This window comes from Oryctolagus cuniculus, chromosome 3 (genome assembly GCF_964237555.1).
Source record: "Oryctolagus cuniculus chromosome 3, mOryCun1.1, whole genome shotgun sequence".
Taxonomy (NCBI): Eukaryota; Metazoa; Chordata; class Mammalia; order Lagomorpha; family Leporidae; genus Oryctolagus; species Oryctolagus cuniculus.
In genome coordinates this window covers 76,077,696-76,099,005 of record NC_091434.1, presented here as the reverse complement: position 1 = coordinate 76,099,005, position 21,310 = coordinate 76,077,696, and the positions used below count along the sequence as shown (strand labels likewise).

Genomic DNA, 21,310 nt, shown 5'->3' with positions numbered 1-21,310 from the left:
TTTACTTAAAACCTTTCCCAGGATTCTTTTGTACTAGGGTAATGTTTATTTGCAGTTTTCCCCTTTCCTGTTAATATCCTTCTTTTGTTCTGTCTGCTTCAATAACCAGGAACTCAGGGACACTGTCTGTCAAGTCAGAATAAAGAATGCGTGACTCAGTCTTTGGCCCCTGGGAATGACTGATTTCTTAGGAAATTACCTCCTTCTGAATTTACACAATGAGTCCCTCCTCACTAATCTTTTCACTCATACCAGTAAGCTTATTTTTGAAAGCCCAATTTACAGACTAATTAGTGGTCTTATTCATGCAATGGTTCAACTCCACAATCTTTAATTATTTAAGTATTGATATAATTTCTATTACATAATTATTTCTTTATAGTATTTGCAACCATTGTGCAAATATTGCAGCTGTGATCTTTCTGATTCAAAAATTGGGGCTTTTGATGTAGCAATATATATTTTTTCTCTAATTTTGCATATTATCTGGGTAAAAAATGATTCAAATAAATAAAAATAAAAGTGTATTAATATATTATCATCTTTGGCTTTAGGGATAAATTGTGGTGAATTATCAGTATCCTAGGAATTACAGATCACATGGACAAAATATTTAATACGTCAAAGAAATTGTTTTTCTTTTTAACTCTGCAATTGTCAACATTTCACTTTGGAATTGAGACATATAGACATTCCATACAATGATGGCTTTAGGGAATTTGAAATGACTAGAAAATAAGTAGCACAAATAATTTTATTTCATATTGATCAGGTATTTTTAATTTTGTTAATTTTTTTCAGAACACTTTCTCATGGAACTAGAAGACATATCTAGCATAAAATAAGGTGTAGGAGCAATTTGGGACAATTTATAGTTAAAAGCAATTGGAACAACAGAAGGTTGTGATCACTTATTCCCTCTGTCTTTTAGGTTCTGAACCTCTTCCTGGCCTTGCTCTTGAGTTCTTTCAGTTCTGACAATCTTGCTGCCACTGACGATGATAATGAAATGAACAATCTCCAGATTGCTGTGGGAAGGATGCAGAAAGGAATCGATTTTGTTAAGAGAAAAATACGTGAATTTATTCAGAAAGCCTTTGTTAGAAAGCAGAAGGCTCTAGATGAAATTAAACCCCTTGAAGATCTAAATAACAAAAAAGACAGCTGTATTTCCAACCATACCACCATAGAAATAGGCAAAGACCTCAACTATCTCAAAGATGGGAATGGAACTACCAGTGGTATAGGCAGTAGTGTTGAAAAGTATGTTGTGGATGAAAGTGATTACATGTCATTTATAAACAACCCCAGCCTCACTGTGACTGTCCCAATTGCTGTTGGAGAATCTGACTTTGAAAACTTAAATACTGAAGAGTTCAGCAGCGAGTCAGATATGGAGGAAAGCAAAGAGGTAGGAATTTTAAAAAGGGGGATATTTTGGTATTCTATACTTCTATTGCTTTAAAATCATTAATTAAGTTGCATGATTTCTTCTTGGAAAAAAATAGGAAATATGTGTTGGTACATTTTTTATGGCAAAATTGGTAATAAATAAATTAGTGAAAGATTAGGATATAATTGGACAAGTGATATACTATCTTATTTTTTCAAATATTCAACACTTTGAATCTTTGGTAATATTAATGTGCAGATTAATGTGAAATTTCCTAAGTGCTCTAAAATGATTTTAGATATGTGAAAATGCCTCAGTATGTGCACTTTTTCCTTATATCTCACCATACAGTGGTCTTTCTATGTGCTAGAAAAATGCTTGATGGGGGTACTTCTAATTCTCATATTGTCACATTCTTGGCTTTTATGAAATACTTAATAAAACATTGTCTTACTTAGTTTGCACAGGCATATTTACTCATAGAAAACCTGACTGGAATCTTGGCTTGATATTTGCATATAGTTTTCTATTTCCTGAAGCAATTTTTTTTAAGGAGGAGAAGATAATGATGAGGAATCATGCTATAAATATTTTTAAACTAACAAGCATGATATTTAAACAAAAAACTTTAGTGCATTGCAAAACTCAAAATTCTGGATTTGCCAATTCAGTGGACATTTATTTTCTATTTTTTAGTAATGTAAAGTATCCTTTGGCTTACAAGAAGAGTGTGAGCACCAGAGAATGTTTTTGGTTTGTTTTGTTTGTATTAACCTATAGGTTAGTAATTGCAGAGTTAAAATTATACAGAAGGCTGAATTTAAATTCTTAATGTTTGTTTTTTTACCTGTACAAAAATGAAGGTAGGATTCCAAATAATGTAATCTTGCATAATCAATCAAAAATAGAAAAAAAAAGGTTGTTTGGCAGGGAGGATGAAGGTTTCATCATTGTTCTCATTCTAAGATAGATGATATGGGGGGCATTTGAAGCACTGTAGTACAAAATTTAAATAGCATAACATGATACTTAATCTGTAATCATGATAATTACAGATAAATTATAATTTTAAAGAAAAATAATTTGAAGAAGAGAATCTTAAATATTTTGGACAGTATGCTTTCATTTATTTCACAAAATTACTTAAGAGTAAGCTGTAATCTTTTCTTTTTGTTATGAGGTAGGTAGTCTTGCTAGTGCAGTTATTAGGTAGAAGTAGATATTAAACACGGAATTCAAAAAAGTTTTAAACATAGGTACTAAATATTAAGAAATAGGTAACAAGGTAACAATAGATATTAGTTTAACACTAATTGATGACATTCAGGGACAAAGTAGTAGACCATACAGCCTGGAGCAAAGAATTACTGAATTTAGTTGAACTCAAATTATCACTAACTAGACTACTATGTTTTAAGATGGAATAATATCTGGCAATCTTGGTAAAAAAATTTTAAAAGAGTGAAGTTAGTTGGGTTATGGTGAAAGAGTGGGGTCTAATTTTCTCTATCACAGCTGATGTCAGCATTCAGAAAATAGAGTTGGCCCATGAGAATTTTAATGTGTCTTGCTGTCTCATATTTTGGCATTAAAACTAATAATGAATATTTCCCATATAGAATGTTTAGTTTTAGAGTGTCACATAAACTAAGAATTACAATGGTAAATTTTGAGGTATGAATTCTTGATATCCAGTCTTCAGAAACTTTAAAACCTCATGCTCTCCAAAAGGGCATGTATTTTGCCTACCCTTAGACCATTATGTTTGGCATAAAAGTTTTTTTAGTAATATAGGGTTTATAATAATGAAATCCAAATTTTCTTCCTCATTTATCTTGGCATCATTAAGCTTTTTACTTTATTTTCAGTTTGAGTTCATTCTGAATGCACCAAAGTAACTTTTGTGAATTCAGTGTTTTGGAAGTGGAGGCAGAGAATGGATGGACAGAACTGTTTTATTGCTAGAATTATGGAGTTGTTTTACAACCTTCCTACCATCAATATATTACCTTAATGTTAAAGTAGTTGTTTGCAGAAATGCTTAATTTTATGGTGTTATAGCAAACTTTCTAGATATAAATTCAAAAACAAGGAAACGATTGTGTTCTCAGGCTAAAAGAAAATGTTTAGGTTTTAATCTTGCAGAATTTTACTTTGTATTTTTATACTAGAACAAAGGAGACTCAAAACAATTATTCAATAATTTCAAACACCCTCCCCTTGAAATATTTTTTCAGTGTCTGCCTTCTGTTAATTTTTGTCTGGATTTTTCTTTTTTTTTGAGTGGTGAGATGGGATTGTGCTAGAAGCTGTGTTGTGTTGCATATCACATTAATCAGGAGGAAATTGAAAGAGGCTTAGGGCTAGTCCTTTCTAAATGATTTTTACAATTAAAGGAAAATGAGATACTGAGCTTTGGAATATCCAAGTGTATGTCTTTTTATAGGGCATTCTAAGTGAAGGACTCAGAGATTTCCAGGTGTTTGAACTAAGCCTTCTCTTATGTCTGTCAAGTTGTGTGATTCCTTAGTAGCTTTCTGTAGATTGCCTAGAGTGTATCATTTAAGTTTCATACCATAATCATAATGCTATAACTCTTATTATGTTATTGTGACTACACTTAATAGAATTCTTTTTGTGATTTTAAATGACTGATTTTACTTTTAGAGTTTTTATTAATGTTGAAGCCATGCTTGAATAATTATTTTTCAAAGTAAAATTTAATAGTGCAATAATGGTGACCTTCACTGCTTACCATTCTTACTTCTCACAGGGGTAAAACCAAGCTGGAGCCATCAAGAACGCAGCTCTGGTGTTTTTTAACCAGGCAGAGGCTCGTGCCACCACTTTTACCCAGGTTACCCAAGCAAGTTGTGCTTATATCAATATAATCAGTTTCTAAATGACTTTTGACTGGCCTGCATGTTACTCAGCTATGTTCCTTGCCCATCCATTGGCAATAAAATAAAAACATGCACAGCTGCTATTATGCTGAGTCATAGAAAGCATGGTCAGGCAAGTTTGAAAACCTAAGTTTCTTTCTTTCTTTTTTTTTAATATTTAGTGGTTGATTTTCTTACATAGATTTCAATAGAAGTCATATTCAATGAAAAGAAAAAGTGCATGCCTTTATGAATTATTTAATTCCACATATTATTATAGAATTTTGAAAATGCTAAAGGCCTGAAGGAGAAACATTGGTACTCTTTTAAAAACTCTCACAGAAAAGTTTTCTCATTCCCAAAACTTTTTTTAATATAGCACAAATGTGTGTACTTATTGGTAATTTTGTGGTTCGTGCCATTTTATGATTTTCTGAAGAAAATTCCACCAATTAAAGCAATCCCTTATTCATGTGCAAACTTCTAAATGATGTTTTAATGTGATAGTAATGTAAATGAACTGAAATGTTTGTGTTTTGGCCGCTAGCAATGTGAGTATAATTTTTATCTGCTTCATTTTAGAGAAAATGGCATCGCTATGTCTAGCAATTGACCAAACACATTTTTTATTTAGAATATGGTTCCCTTGGAGATTCAGCTTATATTTATTCTAAAACTCCTAGGCTGAAAAAGGGGAAATAGTTGTCTTTTATGCACACACACAAAAAAAAAAAAAAAAGAGAAGAAGGAAAAAGACGTATAGGTGGTGTGCTAATTCTACAAGTAGATCTGGAGCCTGCCTTTTTCATCTAATTGACTCCTTTGTCCATTATGGGGTTTTACACTCAATTTCATCCAAACCTACTGGAATGCTTTCTCCTAAAGAATACTATTTAAATAGATCATGCCTTCACACGCCTTCAAGAGAATAGATTTGTGAGCTCTTGCTCTGTTTATGTTTTTCAAACAAAGAGCTCAGCCTTCTCCTATGATTTATAGCAATCAGTATAATACCGTTCTATGGACTCTAGTTACTGTTCCATTCATATACTGGTATTAAACTCACAGCTTTGTGCACAAATAACTTAATTAAATTGCTCAGGACAATTCAATCTTTTTTTTAAAGAAAATATTAAGTACACTGTCATTTAGATAAATCCCCCCTCTCTTCTTCTAATAAAACTGTAAAATAAATCATATATAAGCATTTTTGGCTCTTTGAAAGTAACAATCCTCATGCCATTCCTGGAGCTTTCTTTGATACTTTTTAACAAAATATTAAGTCACTGGCACCCGGATGCATGAAGCACAATGCTTTATATGTTGAAGGAATAGTCATCTTAAATGGAATTCAAAATAAGTCATTGCTCACTCTTAACCACAGATACACAAATATAAACAAAAGAGACAAAAAGGGACAAAAGAGAACTATGATTTCCAATTGTGTATTAACTTATCAAAAAAGTATGAAATTTTGGTTTCTTACCATTGTATCCTCTTTTCCAAGTTTCTTGGAAAGAGTGAAAGTTAGTTTTCTTTTTCTCTGAGCATATTATTTTCCAAGTTCATTTATAGAAAGATATTTGAGAAAACATGACAATCGCACATATCATCTACCAGTGTCTCCAGAGGATTTGACTGGAGTGAGATGAAATACAAACCGAACAGAAATCAGTTCTGCTTCATTTATTCTGAACTCTCATATTATTACAATTTCTAATTTCTAATTTCCTTGAGAATGTCTCTGGTTCTCTATCATGAAATGGCTGCTCTCCAAAAGAATATACTATATTCCAATACAAGGGGAGAAGGAGGGCCCAGGTACGGTTGGAAGGTTTGAGTAAGCAATGGTGGGATAGGTTCAGTAGCAGCCCTTCTAAGATTTTATCCTGGGGAATATGTGATGCTTGTGGTAAAGTTTTCCTGTGCGATAGTGATTAACGGGGGAGGGGACAGGTTCCAAATATCTTAAACATAAGAACAAAACGGGCCAAACACATGTGTCTACAAGTAATCTCCTGGTAATCTACTGAGGAGTGGGCCATCATGGCAGAGGGCTCCTTCTGCCATTCTGACAAAGATAGGTGAGATCTTTATGTGTTTAAAAAGTAATAGTGTATTAATTATACATGCTATTAAGATAATTTCCTTTTAATATAATTTAATAGGAATGATACTTAAAGTGATTTTGACATCTTTGTTGTTTAAAAAAAGGTAATACCAACAATTTCTTTCTAATCTTAATATGCCACTTTGGCCTTAAATCCACACAACTCAAGCAATACCATAGCATCCATTGTTCCCGTGCAAGATTTTTCATGTAAAATGACTGACACAGTCAAACAGGGAAGACTTGAGGTAATGTATGCTTGAAGTTATCTATTTTTCAAGTCCCAATTTTTTATTGTATCAGATTAGAATTTGCCTTTTTCCAAATTATGTACAACATTTACTAATTACATTTTATTTAAAATGGCTTAACATCACAATGAGAAACAAATGTGCCTAACAAAAAGTTAGCAGGACAGGATGTTTTCTCTCCATTTTTCTTTTGTGATTTTTTAACAAATATGTACTTTTGCATACCTACCTTTACTTTATGAAAGAAGTACTATTGATGTTTGATGGTAATTTATCAATAATGTGGAAAGTAAAAGTTTGAAGTATAATATTTAAAAATACAAATTGGCATATTTCATTTTGTTTACTTATTAGACTGTTAAGTAAAATATGATTCTTCCCTCCTTATCTCGTTTAACTGAGATTATCTCACACTGAGAAGAATCTCAGCAGAACTAGTGTTCTGCAATGTAAAGAAATTTCCACCAAATTATTTAACTAATATTTTCAATACATTTGTTTCCAGATAAATATGTACAGGTAATGAAAGAGAACAGAAACATCCAAATGTTACAAAGAGAAAGGTAGAATTTATTACACTAGGTCTACTTCTAGCGGATTTATATTTTGGTCTCCTACTTATGTAGCATTTTGTAGTTCATAATGCCCATATTGGAGGATTCACAGGTTACTTTTCCTTAAAAAATTCCTCATTAAGTATGTAAGTTGTTAACAGTTCCATATAATGGCATACATTTGACCATTCTAATTGTTGAATTTATTTATGGCCTTATCAGGAGTGAAAGATTTTTATATCCTTGACTTGTTGCACTAGCTTGTTATGGTCTTTTTACTTTTTACTTCTAACTGTTTTAATGACATGTTTTATAATGTGATATTTGCCTCTCAGATGTTTTTTAAGAAAATCATTGAGTTGATGTTATCAAGAAAGATTTCCTAAATCAGAACTTCTTACCTAGTTCTTAGGACTATTATTTAAACTACACTTTTGTTCATGCACTAGTCCAATATGTATTTACATCCACATTAACACACATAAGAATCATGAGTATAGCTTGAATTAATACTGAAGTTCATGATTATGAAACATGTCAATGAATAATATCACATGCATTGTGCTACTTATCAAGTCCCAATTAATAAATTAATAAAACTTGAGTTAACTTGTGAATAACCAAAGAAACTCTCTAGAGACTTCTAGCAGATATGGGGTATAGATCCAGAGTCCAACCACTGATTCACTATGATCTTTGATAAGAGGATTAAACCTGCATTTTTTTCTCTAAATAGATGCTGGTTGGGCTGACAGTACAGCTTAGGTTCTTTGTATTTGTACATACCAGAAATTTAAAAGTATTCAAGTAATATGAGGGTACATCAAAATGCTCATAGGACAATGGAATTAAAATATACACTTATTTTTGTGCAAAAAAAGTTGAAATCCATGCATACTTTCTTCATAGTATTCATTTTATATAAAAACTTTGAAGAGCTTTTATATATATACAGATCCTATTCAGATGGGGAACATGCAGAAGGATGAGACTTACGCTCCTTAAAGAGGCTCCATTTACCACTGGAACTATAGATCCATGTACACAAAGTAGAAAGAGGGAGAAATTGTCAGAATGATTCCAAATAGTCTTTCTGACTTAAGAGTTAAAGTTCACTTCATTTCATAGACTGATCTGAATAATCTACGGCCTGATTTAGATATAGGATTTCTAATTCTAAGAATTTCTTACAAAATCCAGGACCTTCAAGGATTTGTGTTGACCTGAAATTAAGAGAGAATATATTGTTTGTATTCCCTTGCATGTGAAAGTATCAGATAGGAGGTATTAGAAATAGTTAGTTGTTGAGCAAAGAGTCCATGCACTAGTCACTATCAGATAATCATATGTAAATAAACTTTAATGCTTCTGTGTACCTGTGTTACATTTCAATAACCTACAGATGACAAGATCAATACTGACAAGTCTCTAATGTGTAACAGCTTCATGTGAATTAGATGGATTGAAATGAAAGAATATTTCAGTCATTTTGTCACTTACATGTATGTAATTGTCTGAGAAAGAATCTTACCCAAAGACAAATGATAGGAAAGTGTAAAAAATTCTAAATATTGGAATATGTATAATAAATCTTCTCACTTTGATGCTTAACATTAGAGCAAAATATGTTAAAATTTTAATGACAAAGATAAGGTTTTTCTTTGGTATTATGACAAACATGATGAATAGAAAAAACATCAGCCACTTTCAAGAAAAATATAATATATAATATTTGAATTAATCCTTTGGGTAAATTACAAAATAATCCCCAAACTAAATTTAATAAAGTAGAAATATCTAAGGTTTATGTTTCTATCATTAGTATTACTAGGTTACATGAAACAAAAGCATTTTTCAATCTCATGTACACTGTACCTACTCATAAATGTTTCAACTATGCTAAGTAAATATTTTACATAGAGAAAATTATTTTCATAAAATAAAGAAACAATCTTCCAAGGGAAAAATTCATATGATCCATAGCCCAAATATGAATAGAATATTTCCAGTACTGGTTACAGCATCCATTTTATTCCAGTTTAACATACTTCAATGTGCATTTTTGCCATGTGCTTACCTCATTCCTGTTATAAACTAGCTCTTGTCAGCTCAACCATTTCCTAATGTTATGCACTACTGGTAATAACATTGTAACAGGTTCGAGAATGCTGTGGCCCAAACTACTCTGATTCCATGCGGCACTCACACCTGGCCCTACATCATTGCTACACCGTTTTAAGACCAAATTTAACCTTGGATACTTCCATTTGTGCTGATCCCAAGAATGGCCTGAACTGGCTAACTTTATGGGATTTCAAGACTTGAGACTTCTTTATAATACATGTTTGTTTTGGCCTAAAGGAAAACAAAACAAAAAGAGATTCATTTCTGTCTTACTAACAGGACAGGTAAGAGTGCCAGAGTAACAAGTAGTTTCCAAATGCACAATAAATCGCAGGAGTGCATTGGCCAAAGAGAATGCAAAGTATCAGCTCTTGCTACATAGCTAACAATGTGCTGCTGTTTCTGGAATTAGAAAATTCTAGCATATATTTAATAACAACCAGTGGTATATGTTTTCATGTCAATGAAAAGTGGATAAATTTAGATTGTTGCTGTTTATGTGCATTTGAATAAATCTTTTCTGCATTTGACATGAAAATACACTTGTGCAGCTTTTGTTGGTTGGGTCACAATTTTAGAATAAAACAAACAATACTGTTTGCAAACTGAATCACAAAAGCAAGGTCACAGACCTCACCAGATCATATGTTTCTGGCAGCTTACATAAGTTGTTCTGCGGTATCTTATTTTAGAATCTCTACATGGGCTTAAATAAAAATTATTTCAGTTGTTAGCATCATATTGTAGAGGAAAACTATATACTATTGTACTGTATCTAATCTTGTGACCCCCCACCTCTACCAAAGCAGACTGGCATTATGTTTAAGTTATTCTTAAATTACAGAACAAGAAAATTCATACTGAAGACAGGGGGCACACCTTAATACATTTTTATATTTAGATTAAGGAAGATATTGAAACGCTTTCCTGTGGGATTGATTTTCAGAAGCTAAATGCAACTAGTTCCTCTGAAGGCAGCACAGTTGATATAGGAGCGCCCGCTGAGGGGGAACAACCTGAGGCCGAACCTGAAGAATCTCTTGAACCTGAAGCTTGTTTTACAGAAGGTAAGCAGTGCAAAGGTGCATACGCTCATTATTTTCCTCTTATCTAGCCATCTGTGTTTCCTACCAAGCTAACATCTATCTATGTGTATCGACGATCCGTGTATAATCTTCTGTACCTATCCACTGTTCATGTACTTGCTAATTTTTGCTTTTTCTATAAAAAGCTAGGGAAAATTTTTAAAAGGTAAGGCATCATTTATGTAAATAGGAATTATTTTTGTGTATCTTGTTCAACTCTGAGAAATGGGAGTAAGAGGCTGTTCGCTAGTCTTCCAGAATTTATGTAACAGGAAAGAAAGTCTAACAAAATCACTCTTAATGTTTAAGAAATGAAAATATTTATATAATAAAGTGTTTACTATTTTTCATATTATAAGAAATGCTAAGTGCACATTTAATTCTGTCCTTGAGTAGCAATTCCTTTTATCAGCCAAGGTCAGATAGTAAGCAATGAAAATGCCAAAAATATACTATGGGTTGCTTTATATGGTGCAAAATGTCACTGGAGTAATTGCAAAATGATTTTCTAAAGAAAGATAAGATTGTATTATTTGAGGTATGGGTCAATTATCTAGTGTGATAATAATGTCATATATCAAACCATCTAAAACCATTGGCTATAAGCCATTTTTCTAGTCTTTACTCCTAATTCTTTCTGTCCAACTTGAGGAATTTTCAATCATTAATGTTTATATTGTATATATAATATATTGTATATATGGTATATGTACAATATATATATGTATATATACAATATATATGTATATTGTCATTTATATTGATTTATTTCTCTATTCTTACCATTTTATGTCCTTAATGTGATTATTTAACAAATAAAGAAATTAAAATTTATATATTTATTTATTTAGATTTCATTTAGTAGGGAGAGAGGGATCTTCAATCCACTGATTCACTACTCAGATGTCTACAATAGCTAGGGCTGGGCCAGGCCAAAAATAGAAACCCAGTATCCAATCTGAGTTTCCCATGCAGGTGACAGGGATCCAAGCATTTCTTTTTTTTGACAGGCAGAGTTAGACAGTGAGAGAGAGAGACAGAGAGAAAGGTCTTCCTTCTGTTGGTTCACCCCCAAAATGGCCGCTACGGCCGGAGCTACGCCGATCCAAAGCCAGAAGCCAGGTGCTTCCTCCTGGTCTCCCATGCGGGTGCAGGGACCCAAGGATTGGGCCAAGGGCTCCAAGCATTTTAACTATCACCTCCTGCCTCCCAGGCTGCACATTGGCAAGAAGCTGGAATTAGGAATGGAAATAGTACTTGAACATAGCCACCCTGATATGGGGTCGATGTCTTAAATGGAATCTTAATTGCTGTGCCAAATGTCTGCCTCCAGAATGTGCTCTTTCTACAACCTTCAATATCAGTCACCAAATACTCTCTTCTATAAAGCTCAAAAATTAAACTTAACCAATGCATTTTTATAATGCTTTGTGTGGTGATGATTTTTCTTTCATATTACTATAAAGTTTTTAGACAAATAATCTCTAATTAAAATGTACTTTCTTTTAGGACAAGGCCATATTTTGCACATTATAGATTTTATTTGTTATTTGTGCAGCACAATTCTTTGGGTATTCAGTAATATTTGTTGAAGAGTCTTTTATCTTGTAGTCCAAGAATTCCACAAAGGTGACCATTACATTGGCACTGCTAATGACCAGAATTTACAACCTAAATGTTCAAAATGGTAGTGGAATGGACTTTAGTAATCTTATTTACAGAAATATTATGAAACATGTCCTAAATTTATTTACCTGTAATAAGGTAGGAGATATTTATGTCATACCATTAATTGAACTAATCAGAATTCAAATATATATATATATATATATATATATATGTGTATAAATATATATAATGTCCAAATGTAGTGGAATTACAGGATGAATGCAAGATGACAATATCAACTTTGGGTAGTTTTTTTTAATATTTATTTTATTTATTTGAAAGACAGAGTTACAGAGAGAGGTAGAGACCAAACACAGAGGTCTCCCACCCGCTGGTTCACTCCCCAAATGGCCACAACTGCTGGAACTGAGCTGATCCGAAGCCAGGAGCCAGGAACTTCTTCTGGGTCTCCCACATTGGTGCAGGGACCCAAGGACTTGGGCCATCTTCTACTGCTTTTCCAGGCCATAGCAGAGAGCTATATTGGAAGTGAAGCAGCTGGGACACGAACTGGCACCCATATGGGATGCTGGCATTGCAGGCCAGGGCTTTAACCTGCTGTGCCCCAGCCCCAGCCCTTGTTGGCTTTGATGATATAACAGAATCCATTATAATAGTTCTATAAACGTAAAATGAATATTTACTAAATCCATACAGATGATTTTTATTTCTATCAGAATGTGTCGTAAGGTAATAATGTAGCTGAATCTCCCACCAACATACATAGATGCACACACAAAATGAGAGTAACTATTTTTTCTTCATTGATTCTCATGTATCATAGACTGTGTACGGAAGTTCAAGTGTTGTCAGATAAGCATAGAAGAAGGCAAAGGGAAACTCTGGTGGAACCTGAGAAAAACTTGCTACAAGATAGTGGAGCACAATTGGTTTGAAACCTTCATTGTCTTCATGATTCTGCTCAGCAGTGGGGCTCTGGTAGGTGATACATGATCTGCTCTTTCATCTTTTACACTAAAACCTGTTTTGAAATAAGGTATTTGTGAGAATGAGAGACAATGAGCATGATACGTTTAGCATAGTGTGAGAGGCTCGGTAAATAGCAAATTTTATTACTGTCTGGAGTAGTTCTCAGATGCAATCAAATGAGGACAGCACGGTTTCTTGTAATATTTAAAGAAGGAACTTCCTGACTTTTAGTCACCAGAGACACTTCTTAAAGAATGTCCATATAGATATGATGTGGGATTATTGGTTAAATATCAAATGGCTTAACGTAAGCCCCTTGCTGCAAGAAATTCATTTGTCTTGTTCACACGGATTTGCCATTGCCAACCACACTGAATGGCAGGGTTAGCCTGCCATTATAATGCCAAGTAGAGAGGGGACTCTGCCGGCTCATAAGTCACTAATGCCCTTGCTATACTAGCTCTGGTTTTGAATTGTATCCGATGAAAGCCCACAAAAGCACACAAACATGACTGCACAGTGGCTGGCTCTTGAGGAGAGTCTTCTAGCTTCAGCTATAAATCCCCTAAGGCTTTGTATTGAGCCCAGGTCACAAGCCTGGATAGCACTGTTCTCTTAAAAAAAATGATTTCCATTGTACTTGATTCTGGCCACCAGTCCTACCAGCTGATTTTTCTTTTATGAGGATTCAGTTAAGTATAAATGGTCTTTTCAGGCCCAAAGGTCTAGAGGTTCCTGTCAATGTGTTCCTTACCTTTTCCCAAGAGTTCTGCACAGTGACAGCAGGGAGAGCTTGCAGACTTAGACCCGCACATGCAGAGAGACAAAGAGAGAGAGAAAGAGAGAGAGAGAGAGAGAGTAAAGTGAGAAATGAGAATCCTTTCCATCTTCTCAAGCTGGGAGCCTCCTGACTTTATATTTGAGTACTGGGAAGAGGCACATTCTAGTGACTGCACTAGACAAAGCACTGACTCTCAGATGACTTTCCACCTCCTGCTTTAGGGAAAACTAGCTGGCAGGCTCTCAGAATTTTCTCATTCTTTTGGGGTATGTTGATAGCAAAATATAGAAACATTTAGAATTCCTTGGTTGGCAGAAATACCCAGGCAGTAGTTGATAGTGTGTAGATCACTATCAAGCAACACGCAGTCATGGGAAACATTAAGCTATCCAGACTGAGTCACCTGATCATCATTTTCTTTACTAAGAAGACATTCTAGAGACTGTTCATGACAATAAAATTCAATAGCATTTTTTCATTTACAGGCCTTTGAAGATATATACATTGAGCAGCGAAAAACCATTAAGACCATGTTAGAATATGCTGACAAAGTTTTCACTTATATATTCATCCTGGAAATGCTTCTAAAGTGGGTTGCATATGGTTTTCAAATGTATTTTACCAATGCCTGGTGCTGGTTAGACTTCCTGATTGTTGATGTGAGTACTGTGCACTTTCTTATTTCATCTATTGGCATGTGCTAGTGTTAGCAATAGTTCCTGGTATATAGTAGTCACTCAATAAATACTGCATCACCTAACATAAATGATATTTTCAATTTTCCCAGTGAGAGGATACTCCAAAACATTTTTGCTTATTTAAATACATCTAGTTTCAGAGAGACAAAATAGTGAAATGCTATCTTATTATTATAAGAGACAGCTTTAAAACTTCATAGAAAATGCATATTATGAAAGAACTATGCATTTATTTCAAATTTTGGGGACTAATTAGGTTTAATTATATTTGTATATATATGCACACACATATATGTGTATATATGTATATATATGTGTATATATATATATATTAGGTTTAATTATATTTGCCAGAAACTTGTTGAAATACCCAAATACTTACATATGTAGCGTCAAAGTTAAATTTGAAATCGCAAGTCATGCAAGATAATATATGAATTTAGAAATTTTACTGTTTTCATTCTCATGTTTCACAAAGTAACTCTATTTAAATTCTTCCCAGGCATCTTTGGCAGTGGTATCTTTCTCATTACAAAAGCCTGTTGAGAAGGGTTTGTCACACAGCTGGATTATTAATTATAAGGAAACTGAAAGTCCAAAACCGCGAGAGACACCATTTGATCTTTCTGCTGATAGAAATAGACTTGCCATTAGCCAATTATTTAAAGGTTTTATTAAATTTCATTAATACTGAAATAAAGATAGAGTATTACAACATAAGAGAGTTTTTAAATAATTGAATATCAATGAATCTATTAAATATAACACATAATGATTTATACATAAAATGTTAAAAGCTTTCTGGTGATAAAATATGAAAATATTTAAACTCATACATAAAAGTTTGGACATTCATTACAAACAATAGAAAAGTCACAAACCTTTTATTTGTATAAGTGATTATACATTATAATATAAGTACTCATTCTTTCCTCTGCACTCTATATGTGGTTATGATAGGTCGGCAAATATATAATATAAATCATCTGACATCTATGTAAAGATAGAAACAATAAGTCAACATTACTTGACTATAAAAAGGTTTCTAAGAGCAATATAGTTGTCTTGCAGCCAGAATTCACATTATCTAATGTGCATTGGTGTTTACCTTTTTTGGTTTAAGAAAATTATTGTAACATAATAAACTGATCAATACTTTGCTTTAATTCCAATATGTTTATTGTTTATCTGTTATGGAAGCTATAAATATGAGTAAGTGATTTTTCTAGTCCTGTGGGAGCTTTGTTGGCTAGTGAGAACAGATATGTATACTATGACAAGTTGACACCTGTAATAAGAGTGTCATTTGCTTCCCTTGAGAATGGTTTCCTGCGGGAAGTGAAGTGTGAGCTGGAGTTTGAAGGATGAGAATGTTAGTAGGTACTGATTAGGGAAGGACTCCGAAGGATTAAAACACTGATGCATGACATGCAGGGCTGATTCAAAGCAGAAGTTATTGAGGATAAGCACAGAGTGCCAGGAAGTGAAGGAAAAGGTTTGCAATTGGGTGATAAGGTAAGAAAGGTAAGTAGGAGAACAGTTGGAAGAAACTGAGATGCTGTCTAAAGAAATTTACAGTTTAGTAGTGAGGAAGCCATTGAAGAATTACCTGCAGGGAAGTCTCAAGACCAGCTTGCTACTTTAAAGAAAGATTTTGGGGGGAGTGTGAATGATGGAATATAAATGGGGTTATTAGAGACCAAAAGACCAATTATATGATTGCTGTAGTGTCCCAGGAAAAGCCTACATGTCACTCCTTTGCACACTTAGCTACACAGGGCACATAAAATTGGATATTTTACCATCCGTTTTAACAAGGTGATAAGTACTTCCCCTATTCAGAATGTCTTCATATGTCTAACTTTCTATCTTCCATCCTTTAACTTATGCCTGTCTCTTTTTGGTTCTTCTTCAGAGAAGGTAAAGTACTACAGGTCCTTAGATGTTATATACAGAAAATCTTTACAATTCTGGATAATTCAGTAGCTTCCAAAATCTTAGGTTTTAGGGAAATTACATTAACCATTGGAGATAAAATTTATAGCTTAATATTTTTTCTAAATTTATAAATAGCCACAAACTTTCATGTTGCATATATGAAATAAGTTTAAATAAGTCAAATTTTTAAAATACATTGCTATATACTTACATTCCATAAAATAAATTAAATACGTATTAAAGCTGTACTCTTAAAAGGCATAGTAAACATTATTTCCTTAGAATATATAGTTTTAATGAGTTTTCTGTATTTATTCCAAAAGAAATCAGGCATTTCTGTGTCATTTACGATAGTTATTCTTTTCCTTTTTATCTGAGACTTTACAATTTTTTGTTAACTATATTAGTCATCAGCATGAATAACTCAACAAAACATTCATCTTGCAATTTATAATTATAATAAAATCTTAACTTTTCACTTTTGAATTCACTAATTTTATTTGACTTACCGAATGATTTTGTGCCCTTCACATTGAAATTTGCAAAAAGACAAAGTTGCTGTTTAGAGACCTGGGCTTGTCTGAATGTGTTTATGTTCATTTACACAGTGATTTGTATAGTTTACTGGTGTAACAAGTTTTAATTTCCCTTTCAGGTCTGTGAAATAATATGACAAGTGACAGTTTTATAGATCTGTAGATGAAGATCACAGTTGTTCTTTTCTTTCTACTGTATTTTTTTTTTTTGGTTGAAATTTCTGTCAGGGCCAGTGTTACAACATACTTGGTAAAGCTGCCACCTGTACCACCAGCATCCCCTAAGGGTGTCAGTTTGAGTCTGCTTGCTCTACTTCCAATCCAGCTCCCTGGGAAAAGCAGCGAAAGATGGCCCAAGTGCTTGGGCCCCTGCATGCACATGGGAGACCTGTTGAAGCTCCTGGCTTCAGCCTGGTCTAGGCCTGGCTGTTACAGCCATCTGCAGGGGGGATGGTGGGGTGAGGTTGGGGGAGTGAAACAGAGGATGAAAGATGTCTTTATCTCTCTCTATATGTCTCTCCCTCTCTCTCTGTAACACTGACTTTCAAATAAATAAATCTTTTAAAAATATATTTTCTGTGAAGAATCTTGAAAAAAGAACAAGCATAGCTCCTTTTATTTTAATATTTATTATTTTGAAAGGCAGAATTACAGAGGGAGATGGAGTGACAGAGAGAGAGAGAGAGAGCTTCCATTCACTGGTTCACTCCTCAACAGCCTGGACTGGGCCAGGTGGAAGCCAACAGCCTGAACTCCATCCAGGTCTCCCATGTGGATGGTAGGGACTGCAGTACCTGGGTTATCTTCTGCATTGGTACAGAGCGGGATCAAAGTGGAGCAGCGGGGCTTGAACCAACTCCCATAAGGGATGCCAGCATTGCGGGTGCTAGCTTAATCTGTTGCTGTGCTACAATTCCTGTGTCCAACTTCTTTTCTTAAGTGTGGTTCACAGGCCTGCATTGTTAGCCTCTCCTGGGAACCTGTAGAAAGGCAAACACTCAGCTGCAAATCCCAAACCTGCTAAATGAGGTTTTGCTAGTTGTCAGTGTTTTTTTTTATTTTTTTTTTTTTATTTTTTGGACAGGCAGAGTTAGACAGTGAGAGAGATAGAGAGAGACGGACAGAGAGAAAGGTCTTCCTTTTCCGTTGGTTCACCCCCCAAGTAGCCGCTAAGGCCAGCATGTTGCAGCTGGCGCGCTGCGCCAATCCGAAGCCAGGTACCAGGTGCTTCCTCCTGGTCTCCCATGGGGTGCAGGGTCCAAGCACCTGGGCCATCCTCCACTGCACTCCCAGGCCACAGCAGAGAGCTGGCCTGGAAGAGGAGCAACTGGGACAGAATCTGGTGCCCTGACCGGGACTAGGACCTGGGGTGCCAGCGCCACAGGTGGAGGATTAGCATAGTGAGCCACAGTGCTGGCCAGTTGTCAGTGTTTTTAATAAGCATCCTGGGTGATTTTGAAAGTTTGAGAACCATTGGTGTATTGCACAAAGCAAAGTTGAAATGTGTAAACATTTTTGTTTGTAAATAAGAAAATTGTCTGCTTTTTCTGTATAGGTCTCATTGGTTAGCTTAACGGCAAATGCATTGGGTTACTCAGAACTTGGTGCCATCAAATCTCTCAGAACACTAAGAGCCCTGAGACCATTGAGAGCCTTATCCCGCTTTGAAGGAATGAGGGTAAGACAAAATGCTTTAGAATTCCTGTGAACTGTGAACGAGAACAGACTGACATTTTTTTTACCTTGAAAATGTCATTTGCAACAAAATGGAGGAATCTGGAAAACATGCTGAGTGAAATAAGCCAGTCCCAAAGGGACAAATATCATATGTTCTCCTTGATCAGTAACAACTAACCGAGCACCTAAAAGGAAACCAGTTGAACTGAAATGGACACTATGAGAAACAGTGACTTGATCAGCCCTTGTCCTGAATGTCGAGGAACAACTTACTACTTTATTCCTTTTAGTAATTTTTTGCTCTACTTAATACCATTGGTTGAACCCTTTAATTAACACACAATTATTCTTAGGTGTTTAAATTTAACTGAAAAGTGATCCCTGTTAAATATAAGAGTGGGAGTAAGAGAGGGAGGAGATGTACAGTTCGGCACATGCTCAATCGGACTTGCCCCTAATGGTAGAGTTAGAAACATGCCAGGGGATTCCAACTCAATCCCATCAAGGTGACATGTACCAATGCCATCTCATTAGTCAAAGTGATCACTTTCAGTTCATAATTGATCATAATGATAGGATTAAGTGTCAAAGAAATCACATAAACAAGACTAGTGTCTACTAATACTAACTGATAGAATTAAAAAGGAGAGAACAGTCCAACATGGGAAGTGGGATACACAGCAGATGTCCTAAACAGCACTCTGGCCTCAGAATCAGCCCTCAAGGCATTCAGATCTGGCTAAAAAGCCCATGAGAGTATTTCAGGCATGGAAAGCCAAGGCACTGTGGAAAAAAAAAAAAAAAAAACTAAATGAAAGATCTCTGTGAGTGAGATCCCAGTGGAAAGAACGGGCCATCAAAGAAGGAGGTACCTTTCTCTGGAGGAGGAGAGAACTTCTGCTTTGACTATGGCCTTGTCTAAATAAGATCAGAGCTGGCAAACTCAAGAGGCTTCCATAGCCTTGGCAGCTCATGACAAGAGCCTCAGAGGATTGTTGATGTCATAAATAAGAGTGTCAATTGTTAAATCAACAGCAGGAGTCACTGTGCACTTACTCCCCATGTAGGATCTCTGTTCTTAATGTTCTGTACTATTTGAATTAACAGTGTAACTAGTACTCAAACAGTACTTTATACATTGTGTTTCTGTGCGGGTGCAAACTGTTGAAATCATTACTTAGTCTATACTAAGTTGATCTTCTGTATATAAAGATAATTGAAAATGAATCTTGATGTGAATGGGATGGGAGAGGTAGTGGGACATGAGATGGTTGCAGGTGGGAGTGAGGTTATGGGGATAAAAGCCACTATAATCCAAAAGTTGTACTTTGGAAATTTATATTTATTAAATAAATGTTTAAAAATGGTAATTTCATGGATAATCTGCATTTTCTACATTTATACTGATGAGAAATCAAGTAAGCAAATATTGATCAGATATCCATACTACTTGCCACCATTGGAGACACTCATACAATGTGATACCTGAGTCTTTGTTTCTAGTTGACTGGATTTTTGCTTCGTGGGAAATCATTAACATTTTTTTGCAACTACTGATTTGAATCATGATTAGTTATGCCCATTCCATTTATGTAAGTAAAGGAAATCCTATTCACTGAAATTTAAAAATACCGAATCGTTACTCATCATTCTTCAATGTTCCACATGATGTACTTTAAGCTATTTGTAGTCTGAACGTGGTCTTTTAGTTTTTAAACACAGCCTGAGATGGCTAAAAAGTAGGTCAGCTGTGTAAAGTGAATATTCATTTAGAAAGGTGCTACCATGGAACTAGCTGACTTGTCATCCCCTGGGGCATACAACCTGAGACTGCAGACCACATGCCTTCACCCCTATTAACAATGATGCTCTGTCTCAGTGGTTTTAACTGTTTAAATACAATTTTTGGAAAATGATGCTTTCTGTGATATTTGAAAATGATTTCTTAGACTTCATCTTATTGTTGCAAACACACCTAGAAACAAATGGTATGCGTGTGGCTGTGTTCGTGTATGTGTGTGTGGTTACATAAAAAGAAATTGCTGTTCTTTTTACCAACTTGAAATAACTATTTTTGTAGTAAGTTTAATAAACAAAGGGTATTAAAATTTCAGTACTAACACAATTTTCTTATTTTCTATATAGAATTTGGCTTCAGGTGTTTTCCTTTACTCTCAAATTTTAGATTGCAAATTATGGAGTTGGCATGATTTTTTTCAATTACTTTTTTAAGATTTATTTTATCTTTTTGAAAGGCAGAGATAGATAGAGAGAGCCAGAGAGAGAGAGAGAGAGGGAGAGAGATCTTCCATCCACTGGTTCAGCTCCCAAATGGTCTTAATGACTGGGGCTAGGCCAGGCTGAAGCTAGGAACTTGGAGCTTCATCTGAGTCTCCCACATTGGTGGCAGGGACCCAAGTGCTTGGGCCCTTTTCTGCTGCTTTTCCAGGCCCATTTGCAGGGTACTGGATCAGAAATGGAACAGCTGAGACTCAAACAAGCAGCCATCTGGCATGCCGGCATTGTAAGTTGTGATTTAACACTGGCACTGGCTTGATTTTGTGTTTTTAAGAAAATTGTGAGATTCACATGATGACCTTGCTTCTTTACTCAGATCTCACTATTTGTACTTACTCTTCGCATTCACAATAGTACTCTTTCAGAAAAATTTATTACATGTGTA

The 21,310-nt window shown here is 34.7% G+C and overlaps 1 protein-coding gene and 1 long non-coding RNA gene across 9 annotated transcripts in view; one reads left to right on the top strand and one right to left on the bottom strand.

The window, feature by feature from the left end:
* SCN2A (sodium voltage-gated channel alpha subunit 2) overlaps positions 1–21,310 on the top strand; it is a 132,472-nt gene that overhangs the window by 95,532 nt on the left and 15,630 nt on the right. For 6 of the 8 annotated variants that reach the window (XM_070071536.1, XM_070071534.1, XM_008258692.2 and 3 more), the window contains 5 exons: positions 932–1,411; positions 10,216–10,381; positions 12,852–13,006; positions 14,264–14,437; positions 18,506–18,628. In XM_070071536.1, the coding sequence (XP_069927637.1) occupies positions 932–1,411; positions 10,216–10,381; positions 12,852–13,006; positions 14,264–14,437; positions 18,506–18,628 (1,098 nt within the window). The remainder of the gene's footprint in view (positions 1–931; positions 1,412–10,215; positions 10,382–12,851; positions 13,007–14,263; positions 14,438–18,505; positions 18,629–21,310) is intronic. The other 2 variants (XM_002712241.3, XM_002712242.3) reach the window with 1 other exon arrangement.
* Positions 12,920–20,071, bottom strand: LOC138849167 (uncharacterized). Its single transcript, XR_011387585.1, has 3 exons — positions 19,500–20,071; positions 13,752–13,797; positions 12,920–13,049 (listed from the first exon to the last, which is right to left on the bottom strand). It is a non-coding gene; the product is annotated as an uncharacterized lncRNA (long non-coding RNA).